Raw genomic sequence first — 15,422 nt, 5'->3', positions numbered from 1 at the left:
GAAAGGCAGAGGATGAAGAGCTAAGGGCTTCTCCACATGAGGTGGACACAGGCAACGCAAACCTCTTACAAAGGCAATTCAGAAGCAAGATCAGGGAAGTAGAGGGAAAAAAGGTTTTCAAGTGACTGAAGAAGTACCCAGGGCTCAGGAACACAATAATGAAATGGGTGGAAAGGGCCCAACTTGCAGACTGGACCCCGGGAAGAAGCCCGTCCAGGTTCTTCGGTCCCTCCTCAGGTCAGGGGGCACAGAAGGCCCTGCCCCAAGCACGGGAAGGCTGAAGTCTGGGCCCACCACAGTGTGCCGCAGGACACAAAGTGGAAACATGTCTCTCAGCATGGTTGGGTTCTATGTGCACATTTCCTCAAAATGTTTCAACTTCTTTAAAACCCACGCCACCAATAAGCTATAAAAACTTAACAGTATGAAATATGCTTTTAACTTTTTTAAAAAAGTCCAAGAAACTAGTTAAAAGAATCTATAAAAAAATACTTTTATATTAATTATCTTTTTTAAGGTATGTCTCACCTCTGCAATTAGATTGTAAACTCCTTAAGTGAGGACTGTGTTAAACATGGCTTGCTCACAGCATTTAACATGCAATGCCTTTCACTATGTAAATGTTCAAAAAATACCTATTATTTTAAAACATAATTTAATAATGTATAAAGAACAATGTGAACAAAAAGGGAATACAATAATAGGAATCTACTTCTGGAACCACTAGAACTAAAGTCAGCTAACATAACAAACAGAATTTTTTTTAAAAACCTTCAATTTTGAAGGTTTTCAGCTTAGTGAAAAAAATCTATACATAAACCAAGGTTCAACACAGAACTAATCAATCTTATAGAACTGAAAATTAAATCATTCTGTCTTATTCTAAACAGATGCAAAAAGACTGTACTGATAATGTTTCTAAGACCTCTAATATTTAAATTTCATAAGCAGCTAATGTGCTGGCAGGTCCACCCCGTGACTGTCAAGGGAGGAAGGAACAGCAGCCAGAGCTCGGCCGACCGCAGCACCGGCCCCCGCAGGCCACGTGAGTAGGGCCAGGAATAAGGTTAATAAACGTGCAAGAGTCTAAAAAGCGGCAGAATCCAAAACTGTCTTGAAGGAAATAAGCTTAACTTTTAATTTATCAATTGGAACTTATCCAAAAAGTAGTCTGATGTTCTATTTTCCTCAGATAAAAATCATAATGTTAATAACGCGTATATCATCATCCATTTGAAAGGAAAATAAATATTTTCAATTCTATTATTGCCAACAAAACACGGAATAAAACTGAGAGCACAGTTTTAAAATACAACAGTATGATTTTCACCTAGATAAAAACTGACAGTCAAACTACTTTTTGTTTTATGCCACCATTACTTTCTCATGTTCTGATTATGGATAAACGCAAGTGACATTTCAAAAGAACACTCAGAACCCTGCCGACAGGACTGTGAGGCCACGGAGGCCCCGTGGTCCAAGGGCTGCTGCCTTCTCCTTTGCCCTCATGCATGTTACCTTGTCACCAGACTTCTGCTCGCTTGTCTTCTTCTTACCTTGTCCTTTATACCTTGGTATCTGAGCATGAGAATAAAATGACATTTTACCACAATATATAAATCTTTAAAAATAAACTAATTCATTACCAAATATTCGTATTATAAAATTTCTTAAAAATGAAAAAATCTAACCATGTTCCTCTCTGAAGCCTGCTCTTTTTGTCCTTTCTTAACTCTATTCCTAAAGTGTTCAATTCATGTTTAACTATACTGTTTCCAACAGTTTTGGTCAACTACAGATACTGTAGCCTTCACATATTCAGCTTCTATGGGGTGGAGAACCACTTCCTTCATGCTACATTTAGCAACATTCTAAACAAGCCTTGCTTGAATTCCTAAGCAGCCTCCTTTGACGACTTGCCCTATCTTCCTCAGGAGCACACAAACCTGGTTCCTAAAGGCAGGGCTGGACCCTGTCCCTGGGGAGTCCCCAGCACTCTCCATGGGCTGTCAAGACTGACCAGGTACCACTGGGAGGCAGCTGGCAAGAAAAGGGTGGGGAGAGTACTGGATCCCAAATCTGGGTCCTTTAGGATTGCAGGGGAATTGCACTCTAGATGCCCCAATACGGATTTATCTTAAAACAGATCCCACCCCAACCCCAGCAGAGTGTCTGAGGGCATTTCTGGAGTGGTCACCCCGGATATGGGGCCAGCTGAAAAATGGAGACTACAGTGAAAATAACCGGAGGGTGGCAGGAGAAGTGGGGCCGGCCACCCACAGGACAGACACTGTTCTCTAAACCAGCCTCAGAAATGGTCACCACCTCTCTGTAAGGATTCAGAGCAGCATTTCCTAACTGACTTAAAACAGTTAAGATTCTCCTCCTAATTCTTAGATCTTAGGAAAAATTTAAATAGAATAAGAGTATACAGAACAGACTTTAATAGTTTATCCTAAAGACATACTTTATGTAGAAAGTTGGTATTGCTGATTTGCTTTAAAAAGTAAGAATTTGCTAAAAAGAGAGCTTCAAAATAGCTAAATGCTATATATAGATACTGATAAGTATTTTGGAATAATTATTAATTTTAATCTTTCCAAAGCCAGATACTTTCACGGAAAATAAAGCTTTCTCACACAGGCTTTCATCTGCAATTCACTGAGGGAAATTTTTAAATTTACTCATGACCTTGTTCTCTCTGTCATCAGGGTTATAGCATCCCATGAGCATTAAGGAAAAAATTCTTTAAAAAGGACCTTTTTATTAGAAATTCTCAGAAGGAAGGAACAACTATAAACAATATAATGGTCTCTTTCTATTGTTAGAAAGAGTATAAAATTCCTTTAGATTTCTAAACTCAAAAAATAAAAAGGAGGAACAACATCAAAGAACAAGCAGTAAGTAACAGTAATCTTTCAGCAATGTTCTGGGCCTACACATTTAGAAAAGAAAGAAATCTAGCAGTATATTTACTACCCTCTAGAAGTTTATCTAATTTAAAAAGATGTAACGTTTTTGTAAGGTCAATATACCACTATGGACCACGTAAAAGCCTAATCTTTCGGAATGTATCCACAGCATACCTCTTTTCCTGCAGAATGGAAATCAAAGGAACAAACACAAAAGTGATCTGTAATAGACTATATGTGTGTGTCCTGTCCCCACCAAATTCATACATTGAAATCCCACCCCAATGTGATGGTATTAAGAGGCAGGGCCTTTGAGAAGCACTTAGGTCATGAGGACAGAGCCCTCGTGAATGGCATTAGGTGCCCTCCTAAAAAGGACCCCAGAGAGCTCTCCTGTCCTCTTTCCACCATGTGCAGACACACTGAGAAGGCAGCACTCTGCGACCCAGAAGAGGGCTCTCACCAGAAACCCACCATGCTGGTTCCCTGATCTTGGACTTCCAGCCTCCAGGACTGTGACAAATAAATTTCTGTTGTTTATAAACCACTGAGTCTACGTTATTTTGTTACGACAGCCTGAATGGACTAAGACAGGATCCAAACCTACCCTCTGATAAGACTGGCAGGTACACCAACTCACGCCAACCACCTGAGACAACACATTTCCTGACAATCATCTTTCTATCCATTATTATTTCTATATTCATCATTATCTTTATCTTTGATCTTAAATTCAGGTGCCCAGTTCATTTTTTTCTTCCATCATGCCAAATCCCTAAAATCAGGTCCTACCTTTACCATCTCATAAACACATGCACACATACACACATGCATGCTCACATACAGACACACACGAATGTAGCCAGAGTACATATATCTTCTTATAAACCTCATCAGAACAGCTCATTTTTATAAAAAACCGTCATGATTTACAATTCCAAATTTGATCACCCATCTAGAACTCTACAATAGGCAATGCAACAATTTTATATTCTGGAACCTAATATCCTCAAGCTAGAAACCTACAAATGAAAAGAAAGTAAATCGTGTTAATGAAGAAAATAATGTTCAAAGTACCAAATGAATCCAAATATTCTACAATTCTGTTATTTAACAGCATATTCCCTTCCATGATACAATGTGAAACTACTACAAAGCAAAAGAAAATTTTCTTAAATATATACTTAATCAAAGGGAAAAAAGTACTTTCAAGAAACTAAAGAGCAATTGTGTTACAAAACAACAACAAAACTTGTAACAAATTAAGACCAGAGAGAGGAAAAGAGAGCCCTCTGGAGTTTTAGTCACTGCCATACCTGGCAGCCAACTCACCTTACTTGGTGGTGTGTGCACACTTGCTTTTCCTTCTGGTGACTTTGGTGGAGGATGTACGTCAGATAGATCCAGTGCACCCTGAAACATTTCAGTTTAAAATGAAAACATATTTAAGAATAGAGCATGAATATACTAATTATACTTCAATGGAATTTTAGCATTTAAAAACACTACACAATGTTGGTATTTTTATTTTTTCCTCAATATAAATACTTTTTAGATTTTCCTCTAATTTTATACACACAAACACCCCCCTAGACTCTAATTATCTGCAGAGTAGTTCACTCAGCCTGAACAGGCTGCCCAGCCACCCCTCATATCTCCTCACCCCCTTCCCCCTCCAGGCCAGCACCATCCTGTGAGCCTCAAGACCTACTTTCCACCCTTCTTGCCTTTGTTTCCCCACTTCATCTTCACTCACAAAAAATACCAAATAGCAACTCTCTCATAAAAAACTTCTCCCCCTTCAAATGGCAGTACTCTCTTCCTCTTTTATACTCCCATAAATTTTTTTCCTTTCATTTTTAAAGCTCTCGTTCTAGCCCAGTGTCACAGGTCATCTGTGTGTCTGTCCTGGAGCCCTGTCACCACAGGTTATGAGCACCGTGGTAAACGCTAAGCAGGAGTCTGTAAAAATGTTTCTTGAATCAAACTCACTTCCTAAAATTCATCCACCATTATTATCACAACCTCTACAACACTGTGTACATAGTCACTATTGGCTAACTTTGCTACAAAAATCCTTTACAGCGTTTTAAACATGAGAATGTGCTGCTCTAACTTTGTTCCCCCAAGCCCACTCTTTCGGATGACAGCATCAGCTTCTCCCAGGCTAAAATCTTTAATGTCGCCTCTGAGAGCTCTTCTTCTCCCCATATTGCCTTCTATGCCCCGGTCCTATGCCAAAACATTAATTTACTAAGCCTTGTTGACTCTTCCTCTAAAAGGTCGTCTTTACCTGTGCATTTATTTCTACTCTTACTGCTATCACTCTTACCTAGATTTGCCTTTTTATGGGTCTCATTTTTTTCTAGTCTTCTAACTTGTCCATATTTCACCCATCTGACCTTCAAAAATCTGTCTTCCAAATGACACTTCTGTACGAAAGTCTTCAAAGCCATCCCATTGACTATGAACAAATATGTGTCAAAAGTCACTGTGTCTTATACCCTGCAAGGATACGAAGATAAAGCCCTTGTCCTCATGAAATGTATGACCTAGCAACAGGGCAGAGCATGTGCAGATCACTATTACGACCTGGCAGAATGAGGCTAAATTAGGTACAGCTGCCAGGAGGGAGCGGGCAGAACAAGAGGAAACTCCTCAGCCACAGCTGAGGAGAAACCATAATGATAAAAGTCCACAGCTAGGGCAGGGGAAAGATGCGTAATTTCAGATGGAGAATAAGATAAGAAAATAAGAGAAGGAAAAAAATCACAAGCCACTTTCAAAGCATAAGTTCAATTTGGCTTAAGTATAAGGTTCCACACTTCAAAAAAAAAAGGGCATTAAGGCCAAAATGATGGGCTAGACCATTATCACGCAGAATCTTTAATTATGGTTGAAGAATCTGGAAACCCTGCAGTTGCCGTTACACAGCCATTGCGCTTTTTAAAGAGGGAAGTAACCGATGAAGAGCTGAATTTTAAAAATAATTCGACAGCGAATAGCAGAGACTGAAAAGATGAGCATCCTTAGGAGAAAGCGACTAGAACGCTTGGGAGGAAATGTTCACAGGTGAGGGCCTGGATGGTACTGTGGTAAAGGAGATGAAAATGATTCACTGAGGAGCATAAAAAACAAAATGTGCCTGTTTTTAACTAATTACAGCTGAAACTACAGCTGAACATTCAATAAAATCAACCAAAAGTCCCATTAAAGGTACGTGGGGCACAGCAACTTTATTCTTTAGGTGGTTTTTAAAATGCAATTTTGGTAAAAAGCATCAGTAATTGAGTCCAATGGGCTTAATACACAGCTAGTTTTCTATAATCAAAAGGCAAAGGTCAATAAAACCTCTAATCTTTTATCTTATTATATATGACTGGTCTCTGAAATAGAATAAAACACTAGTAAAATGATGGAAGAGCCAAAACAGACATCTTTGAGACCCCTAATTTAAATATTTGTTTATACATGTATACATATATACACAAGCTACTAAAATGGAATACCCAGATGTTAAGAAGGGAAAACCAGCAGAAAGTGGAGATCAAATGTCCAACTTAATGGTTTTGCAATTCAGAGGAGTAAAACAATTCTGTTTTGAAGATACAGAATTCCTCCTACTCTGGGCCTATGTGCCAGAATCACCGTTATGAAACAGGGCGAACTGACGGGAGGGTTCAGGTCCACCAGGCAGAATGCAGTGCCGAAGAATACAGTGACCAGTTCTGATTTTCAAATCACGCCAACCGCACAGGAAGGCTTTCACAGGGTCTGTATGGGGCAGACATGCTGTCCAGCACAGGAGAGAAAGCTTTCCAGCAAGTACTCCTCCCTCCAGGCCTGCGCCAGAGCTGGTGGCTGTGGGTGGGAGTGAATCCTTCCCGACAGGACGACTGAATCAAGCACACACGTGAAGAGGCCCTTGGCTGGAACCCAGGAGTCACAGGAACAGAATACAAATGGAAGTGAGCAAGAGCTGGAAGGGGGGTTTCTTTGAGGGGAGGAGTGGACATATCCTTACTGTTTTTGCCTTTTTAGAAGTGAAGAGAATAAAGTCAATTTTTTCCCATAGGATTTAAACGTGCCAGCGGGGGATGGAAGTGCAGAGCTGCGGACTCTGGTCAGGAGCGAGGGGAAAGCACTGAGCTGCACTAAGGAGCCCAAGCCGGACCTAGGGAGCCATCCACACAGTAACGCTAACAAGATGAGAAATAACAGTAACAATGATGATAATGCTACAAGTCTTCCTTGGTATTTGTAGGGGACTGGTTCCAGGACCCTCCTTCAGATACCAAAACCAGCAGATGCTCAAGGCCCGTATGTGAAACGCTGCTGTATTTACATACAACCTGTGCCATCCTCCCATACACCTAACACAATGTAAATGCTATGTAAATGGTTGTTAGGCTGTATTTCTTTTATTTGTATTGTTTTTTATTGTTATTTTTCCCACATATTTTCAATTCATGGTCTGCTGACTCGCTGATGTGGGACTCACAGATACGGACGGCCAATTGTAAGGATACACGGAGTCTATGTGCCAAGCACCATTCTAAAAACTTCACACACACTGCCTCCTGTAGTGCCCACAACCCCATGAGTGACACTTCTATGATCTCCATCCTGCAGACAAGGAACCTACACAACAGGGAGACTGAGTGACTAGGATGTGGCACAGTGGAGGTTTCGCCCCAGGAGCCCGGCTACAGAGCCCATGCTGTAAGGAAGAGGGAGCTCAGACCAGAGAGAAAAGCGTGCGTAACCACCTCGTAATGAGGTGAGCCAAAGAGTAACCAAAAAAGAAAATGAAAGCGCAGGCAAAAAGAGAGATGAGTCTGGGCCAGCCAGACACCAACAGAGGGTGAGCAAGACAGATGTCACTGCCACCTACAGACTGGTGGTCCAGGAGATTATCTGGGGTCCTTTGTTTTATTACTCCCTACTATAATATCTAACACAATGTCCATCAAATAAGCACACTAAAAAACTTATTAAATAATCGATGAGTGAAGGAATGAAATGAAAATGCACAAGCTGAGGTGACAACCTGTGCTCTTGGCAAGCTGACTCACTCCTGAGCCCGGACCTGGCCACGCTCTCCTGCCCCCACCCTACTGGCACTGTTCCGCCCTCTCAGAGCACCCTCCCCATCCTCACCCCACAGCTCACACCCTACCCTCACTTTAAGATTCAGTGTAACAACATTTTAGCATAAAACAATCAAACAATCACTTTTCTCTTTAAACTAAAACGATTATTGGCCGGGCGCGGTGGCTCACGCCTATAATCCTAGCACTCTGGGAGGCCGAGGCGGGTGGATCGCTCAAGGTGAGGAGTTCGAGACCAGCCTGAGAAAGAGCAAGACCCCCGTCTCTACTAAAAAAATAGAAAGAAATTGTCTGGCCAACTAAAATATATATATAGCAAAAATTAGCCAGGCATGGTGGCACATGTCTGTAGTCCCAGCTACCTGGGAGGCTGAGGCAGTAGGATTGCTGAAGCCCAGGAGTTTGAGGTTGCTGTGAGCTAGGCGACGCCACAGCACTCACTCTAGCCCGGGCAATAAAGCAAGACTGTCTCAAAAAAAAAAAAAAAAAAAGTAAAACAATTATTATTCATAAAACATCTGGGAATAATCATGTATTATACGGTATTTGCTCCATAATCTTAAACCATTATTTAAATGTTAATTTCCTTATGTAAGCACATCTTATCTTGAATAGCTTTGAGCTCTTCAAGAACACAGAACTTTCATATATTACTCACACAATAACCATGTCTTACATGTAATGAGTACTCAGGCAACTTTACTACTTTTCAAAGACTCTAACAGAATATATACTCTTAGATTCTCCAAATAAAAAGGCCCATAACCCTCCACATTCCCACTTATAAGTTTGTATGTCTAAAAGCACACATTTAACCAGGTATCTGGAACAGTTACAGATGTTGTATACGTCTGTGAAACAAAATACCTTTATGTAATGCGAAAGTATGTCAATAGAAATTAGATCATCAATCTCATTAACAGGATTTCCAAAAAGAAAGGTCAAGAGTAAGAAAAGTAACTATTAATCAAAAAAGTAGTAGTCTGAAATTGTTTCTAAACAGTTCAAAGTAAAATCAACAGCTTAGTTTTAAGCCTAGTTTAAAAAAGGTTTTAAGTCAAGTAATTATCAACTAGTCTCTAAACCAGCCCTTTCATATTTAACTAAAATGACAGTAAGTTAGCTGAGTGTGTTCTCTGCCGAGCGCCATTCTGAGTACTTGACGTGTGTTAGCTCACACGTGGGAGCCTCACACCACCCACAGGCGGTGGGTGCCAGTACCCCTGCTTCACACAGGAGGGGATGGGGGGGTCGCAACTAGTCAGTGAGAAGCTGGGATTTGCACCAGTCTGGCTTATAAACCCAATACTCTGAGGATTAATAACCAGCACAGGTACACAACAGTGTCAGACACTGCACATTTCTGATTTTCATTAAAATTTGCATTTGTACAATCTGAGTATATTTCAAGGAATATCCTCTCTTCATGTAAATCTTGATTTACTGTGACTACACTAATCTCCATGACTGACCTAAGTAGGTAATAATTAAAATAGAAAAAGGCAACATAGGAGTATACTTACTTCCCCACTGGCTGGGCCTTTTTCTTTCTGTTGACAGCGCCTGATCACTTCCAATAATAAGGGTCCACCCACAGTCCCTTCTGCTTCAATAATACCTAAATCTCGAGCTAAATTCTCTCGACCTTCAAGACCTTGAGACTAGGAAAAAATAAGATACAGATGCACAAAATTATACCAAAAGAATTTTCAGAGAATAAAGAAAATATTTCCAGAGCTTAAAAACATCTCTAAACTCAGAGACTGTTTTTCTAATTAATGAAATGTCCATTTTGAAAAATTATACCTATTTCTTTTATAGAGCCTCATCTTCAAAGTCTCCATCAACAGGTGCAATCTAACATCGTACTAAAATTAACTCTACAGTCACGCTCCTTCATTAGCAAGCTTTCAAGTTATAGGAAGCAGTGACGCTGGAGCCAGCCAGCTACCTGACAGCTCAGATGGTCTTTAAGAAAAACAGATAATCAACTAAAAAAAAATAATCTGTATGCCAGAAACTATAAGTTATCAAATTTTATTAACTTTCAGCTTAGTATTAACTCATCTGTATCAAAGGTTTAATAGAATAGATGTAAAAATCATTATTCTTACTGTGCTAGTTTCAGGTTGAAAAACAGCCAAGGTAAAGTCAAGGTTAAAAAACTGAAGAAATTCTGCAACAAGACTAGCCACTAAACGACCTACAAAGATCAAGAAAAAGATGGGTAAGTAAACCTTTAGGAACTCTGAAGATCTTTTATTAACATTGTGAAATAAGACACACTAAATTAACGGGAGAGAGGAGGTTTCTAAATTTTTTAAATTACAAATTTCTTCTCTGAATAACGTGATTAAGTATTGAAAATCCCCGTCTCCCAGTTGTTTCTCTAGGATCATCAGTATGAACTAATTGTAAGACAACGTAACACTTCATGAACAAACTCTAGTGTTCTACTTTTTAGAGTAAAATTGTCTTTAGTCAACAATTTCCCATGATCAAAAATATTTAATAGCAATGTGATAGTTGTACAATGAAATATTGTTTTAAAATGAGGACCTATAAAAATTGTAGACTTAAAAACAACCTGAAATTCCTGATTTCTCCCGAACGGCGTAAAGATTCAAAGAGACAGATAAAGTAAACAAGAACAAGTTGAACATCTTACCATCTTTTGTATTTAAAAACTTTTTCAGGCTCTCATTGACTAAAGGAGTTTTGTTCTGTTAAAAAAAATGAAATATTTTAAGTGTCATGTGATTATCCTACAAAGTACAAAATGTACATTAAAGTGTAATTTGTTGGCAAAAATATAAATAATATGTACATGGTAATCCATAAAATTATGGTTTTATTAAATCTATTCCACAACTGTTTATTATTTTGTGCTATTTAATTTCTCAAAGTTAATAAAACAAAACCATAAACATTTGTACTTATTTTTAATGTTTTATAAATTGCTTACTAAACTGCTTTTGAAGCTAGATTATCTTCAAAAACTCATGTTAAATAAAATTAACTTATGTAAACAACCATTTATTATTTCAAATATGTGATGTTTGATATTTGATCATCTTAGGTATCTACCATTTCCAGAACACTGACGATGAACAGGAGTCCAGTTATCAGTTTATCTGTGGTATATGCAATGATTTTATGTAGCCCATAGGCCAACTCTGTTTTGTAATTATATGTTTATTTGAATATAAATACAAAAAATACTTCTAGTACATCAAACTTTGACTATTGCTCAGAATAAGGCTAATGCAGGCAGCATATGGTAACTTCTTCAAGCAGCCCACAAGAATTACTGGTGTAGTGGCAGCACCATACACTGCTGAGGGGACTGCAAGATGGCACAACCAGTTTGGAAAGCAGTTTGGTAATTTTTTAGAAAAGTTAAAAAATATCCCTATCATGTGATCCAGTCATTCCACCCCTACATATTTTCTCAAGAAAAATCACAGATACAAGCAAAGACTTGTGCATGAATGTTCACAGCAGTCTCACAACACTCCAAAACTGGAAACAGCCCAAATGTCTATCAGCAGGTGAATGGCTAAACAAACTGTCATATCCATATAATCAATTGGTTAATGAAATGATCTATTACTCTTGAAATCATCAAATGGAATGAACTATCACTATACACTACAATATGAATGAATTTCAAACCCATTATCCTGAATGAAAAAAGCTAGACCAAAAAAGGTGCATACTGTATGATTCCATCCATATAGGTCTTAAAAATGTTTGGGAAGGGTTTACAAAGCGGCTCAAGGAAACTTTTGAGGGTCACAGATATGTTCACTATCTTGACAGTAGTGATCACTTCACAGCTGCATAACTGTTAAAACTTACCAAATTGTACATTTAAATATGTTCCATTTACTGTAGGTCAATTATACTTCAACAAAATAATTAAAAGATAAGGAGGGGAAAGATTATAAATGTCCTTGGTAGGCTGGACCAGGGAATTTTAAGACATTGGGTCAACTGAAACATTTAAAGAAAATGGAGGGACAAGATCAGATGTGTACTATAAATAGCCAATCCAGGAGCAATGTGGAAAAAGGACTTCAGGGGGGATGGTGAGGGACACCAGCAAAGGGTAGACTGGAGAGCAGGAAGCAGGTAAAGCAATCTGGAAAAGAAATAAACACAGGCAAAGTGGGCAACAAAACCCTCCCTTTAGAGACACTTCAGATACAGACCTCACAAACACAGAGCCAGCTGACAACTGAGCAGGCAGAAAGCAGAGCAGGCCTGGGAAACGCTCAGATTCCTGTTTAGCTGAAGGTCACCAATAAGAGAATACAGAATGAGAGGTACAGGATAGTGTATCAACAGTCTAAGTAAGGTCAAACTAAAGAAACCAAGGAGTGGTCAAAAGGAAAAGAAGAAAGAAGAGAAAAAGGTCCCAAAAGTCAAGAGAGATTTTCAAGAAGGAACAGGAATTAAGAATGTCAAATGCCACAATGATCAACTAAGATAAGAAAGAACTAAAGTATATTCCATTAGAAAATTCTTTTTGACTATAGCAAAAGAAATTGCTTAGGAGTAATAGCAGTGGATTTAAGATTTTACGGATTAAGGGGAGCCAGAAATATAAGAAAGAGAATAAACATGCACATTGTTTCAAAATGTGGCTGGGAGGGAAAAAATAGAGTGGTAGTAAAAGCAGAATAAGAGAAAAGGGAAACCGTTTTCTTCTTAAGAGTGATTTAAACACATTTTCATGCTCTAGAGAGGAGCCAACAGAAAGGCAGAGGTCAAAGATGCAGTAGATAACTAAGGAGATGGGGGTGTGTGGAAGGCAAACCTAGACAAAGTGATTATTCCTTGACAAGACAGAGCCCCTTCCACTAAAGCAGAAAGGAAAGAGGTACAGATAAACGCTGACACAGGTAAGCCTCTTCTGAGGTGAGCGAAAGATTGGTGGCTGGGGAAGGAAAATATAATGTTAGAACCTTATGGCTTCCATTTTCCCTGAGGCAGGGACAGACCAACTGTCCAGGAAGGAGAGGGGGCGGGTAACAGAAGGCCAACTTGCAGCTGTGGTGGGAGGTGCTGAATGAAGAGCAGAGCTGCAGACCTGCTCAGGACCTAGCAAGGTTGGTATGCACCAATTTGTAACATCAGCAATCCACGTGGTTGGGTAACTTTTCTCTAGAGATGCACGTGCACAAACAGGAAAGAGCATTAATTTGTTGCATTAAATGACCATTAAGATTTCTTCCAGACCAAGAATGACTGAAAGGCAAGGCAGTTAGGGTTTCTGAAGTATGAACTATAGGGTCCAGAACAAAAAGCAGCCAAGAGAAGATTGATGCCTGGACAAACACAGGAAGAGCAAAGAACTGAAGGGTTTGATGGAATTAAAGAGCAAGTATAATATACAGGTCTAAAGAAATAGAGTAAGAGTTTAAGACCTTGATTACAGATTCTTGTTGACAAGTTCCAGGATAGTTGGTGGAATTTGGAGCAGAGAGAAAAAGCTAAATTATGCACTTAAATGCAAAGAAGTGGTTGGACTTTGGGCAACAAGAAAGATCGTGATATTTTTAAATAATTGAGCAGTCAGACAATTTGAGGGAAAATAGCATATACCCCCCTACCTCACAGGGATTCGCAATGTATGTTAATTAAAGGTTCTGAGCAAACCTGCAGTTTGTTAACTCATTGACAATGAAACCATTTTTTCAAGGAACTTTTTTGTTTTAGTTTAGTATTGGTCCCAAAGTTACTCTGGTACCTAAATTTGAAGATTACCAAGAATTCAAAAGAGACACTAAAAGAGAATAATTTTGGTTCTCTCCAAATAGTAACATAACCCTTAATAGTTAAAATTATCCCTAACCATACACTACCATAAATTGCATTGTTAAAATAGCGTTTAATTAGAAATTCAGCATTAATGAATAAGGTCATATTAAAATCTGGAGATTTCATACCTCTACTTTTTCTTGCTCCTCTAGTGCTAAAAACACGGCTGCTCGGAGTTCAGCCTTTAAAAAAAAAGGTAAAGAAACAGAAATTACTATTTCGAGGCAATTTTCAAGACAAGAAGTGCACACGAGGGAAGTTCTGTAGACACCATCCACACGGTCTAAAAGCCAGCGACAGAACGAGCAGGACGAGGAGCGGAGTGGCAGGTGCAGCGGTCGGAGAGGCTCCCGCAGCCCCGATCCCCGCAGGCCGTTACAGGCCCCGCTTTCCCGCCGCGAACGTCCGAGGAACGACCGCTCAGACCCACCTCCCGGCACCGAGGCCAGGGCGCTGCGTGCGACCGACCCCGCGACCCGGCCAGCCTGCCCGCCGCTCTCGGCGGTGGGGACAGGGCCCTGGGGCAACCCTGAGCCCGCGCGCCCGGCTCCTCACGCGCCGCCCGGGCCACCGCGGCCCTCGCCTCGGCGGGGCCTCCCCAACGCGCCCCGCTGTGACGCCCGCCGTCCGCACAGCCCTGCGCCCCGCAGGCCGCCGGCCTCTGCGCCACCTTGATGCGGTTCAGGACCCCGCTGTTCTCCAGCGTGTGCACCAGCAGGTCCCGCAGCTCCGTGTCCTCCTCCGCCACCACCGCGGCCGCCGTCGCCGCCATCTTGCTTCTCCAAGACAACCGCCCAAGCCGCGCCAACGGCCGGCGGCCGGCGCGTTTCCGCTCGGCGCTGGGGCGGCGCGCCGAGACCCCGCCCCTCACGCCGGAGGGCGGGGCGTCGAGACGCTGGCGGACGCAGGGGCGGGGCCTCGGGCGCGTAGGACGCAGCCGGCCGCGGAGGCGCGCTCCGGGGGCGGGGCGATGCGGGGAGGACGCGCTCCGGGGGCGGGGCGATGCGGGGAGGACGCGCTCCGGGGGCGGGGCAATGTGGAGGCGCGCTCCGGGGACGGGGCGGACGCGCGCTGGGGGCGGGGCGACGCAGAGGCGCGCTCCGGGGCGGGGCGATGCGGTGGGGTGCACTGCCCCGGCCGACCGCGGCGGGGCGCTGCGGGACCGCACGTAGAGCGCAGGTTTGGGCCGCGTCCGCGGCAGGAAGGAGCCCGTGGCGGCGTCGGAACCCCTGAGAGGCCAGGTGGGGCGTGGAAGATTGTGGAGGTGGACGATGTAGGATTTTAGAACCTTCCAGGTGCGCACTGCAGGGGGTGAGGGGAACGCGGTTTAGGAGGGCGTGCTGCGTGGCCGGCTTCCACACGTGTGTGCATGTGCACGTGTGTGCGTGTATATACACTTGTGTATATGTGTGTACATGTACACATGTTCGAGTGTGTGAGCGTACGTATGTTTACGTGTACGGTGTACGCACATGTGTGCATCTGTACGTGTGTGTGCGCGTGTATATGCACGTGTGTACACATGCGTTGTGTGCGTGCATGTGTATTGTGCATGTATACATATGTTCGGGTG

The 15,422-nt window shown here is 41.7% G+C and overlaps 1 protein-coding gene across 3 annotated transcripts in view; it reads right to left on the bottom strand.

Moving 5' to 3' along the window:
* CEP43 (centrosomal protein 43) overlaps window positions 1–14,707 on the bottom strand; it is a 34,296-nt gene extending 19,589 nt beyond the window's left edge. The window contains exons 1-7 of one of the 3 annotated variants that reach the window (XR_006733599.1): window positions 14,520–14,707; window positions 13,978–14,031; window positions 10,692–10,746; window positions 10,138–10,226; window positions 9,547–9,684; window positions 4,245–4,325; window positions 1,519–1,578 (exon numbers count right to left, since the gene is read on the bottom strand). Coding sequence is in view for 2 of the 3 variants with exons in the window: in XM_045544727.1 (XP_045400683.1) it covers window positions 1,519–1,578; window positions 4,245–4,325; window positions 9,547–9,684; window positions 10,138–10,226; window positions 10,692–10,746; window positions 13,978–14,031; window positions 14,520–14,621 (579 nt within the window). In the remaining variant the exon portion in view is untranslated. The remainder of the gene's footprint in view (window positions 1–1,518; window positions 1,579–4,244; window positions 4,326–9,546; window positions 9,685–10,137; window positions 10,227–10,691; window positions 10,747–13,977; window positions 14,032–14,519) is intronic. The other 2 variants (XM_045544727.1, XM_045544728.1) reach the window with 2 other exon arrangements.
* Window positions 14,708–15,422: the final 715 nt, after the last annotated feature.

The sequence above is a fragment of the Lemur catta genome, chromosome 2 (assembly GCF_020740605.2).
Source record: "Lemur catta isolate mLemCat1 chromosome 2, mLemCat1.pri, whole genome shotgun sequence".
Lineage (NCBI taxonomy): Eukaryota > Metazoa > Chordata > Mammalia > Primates > Lemuridae > Lemur > Lemur catta.
This window is presented reverse-complemented; position numbering and strand designations above follow the sequence as displayed.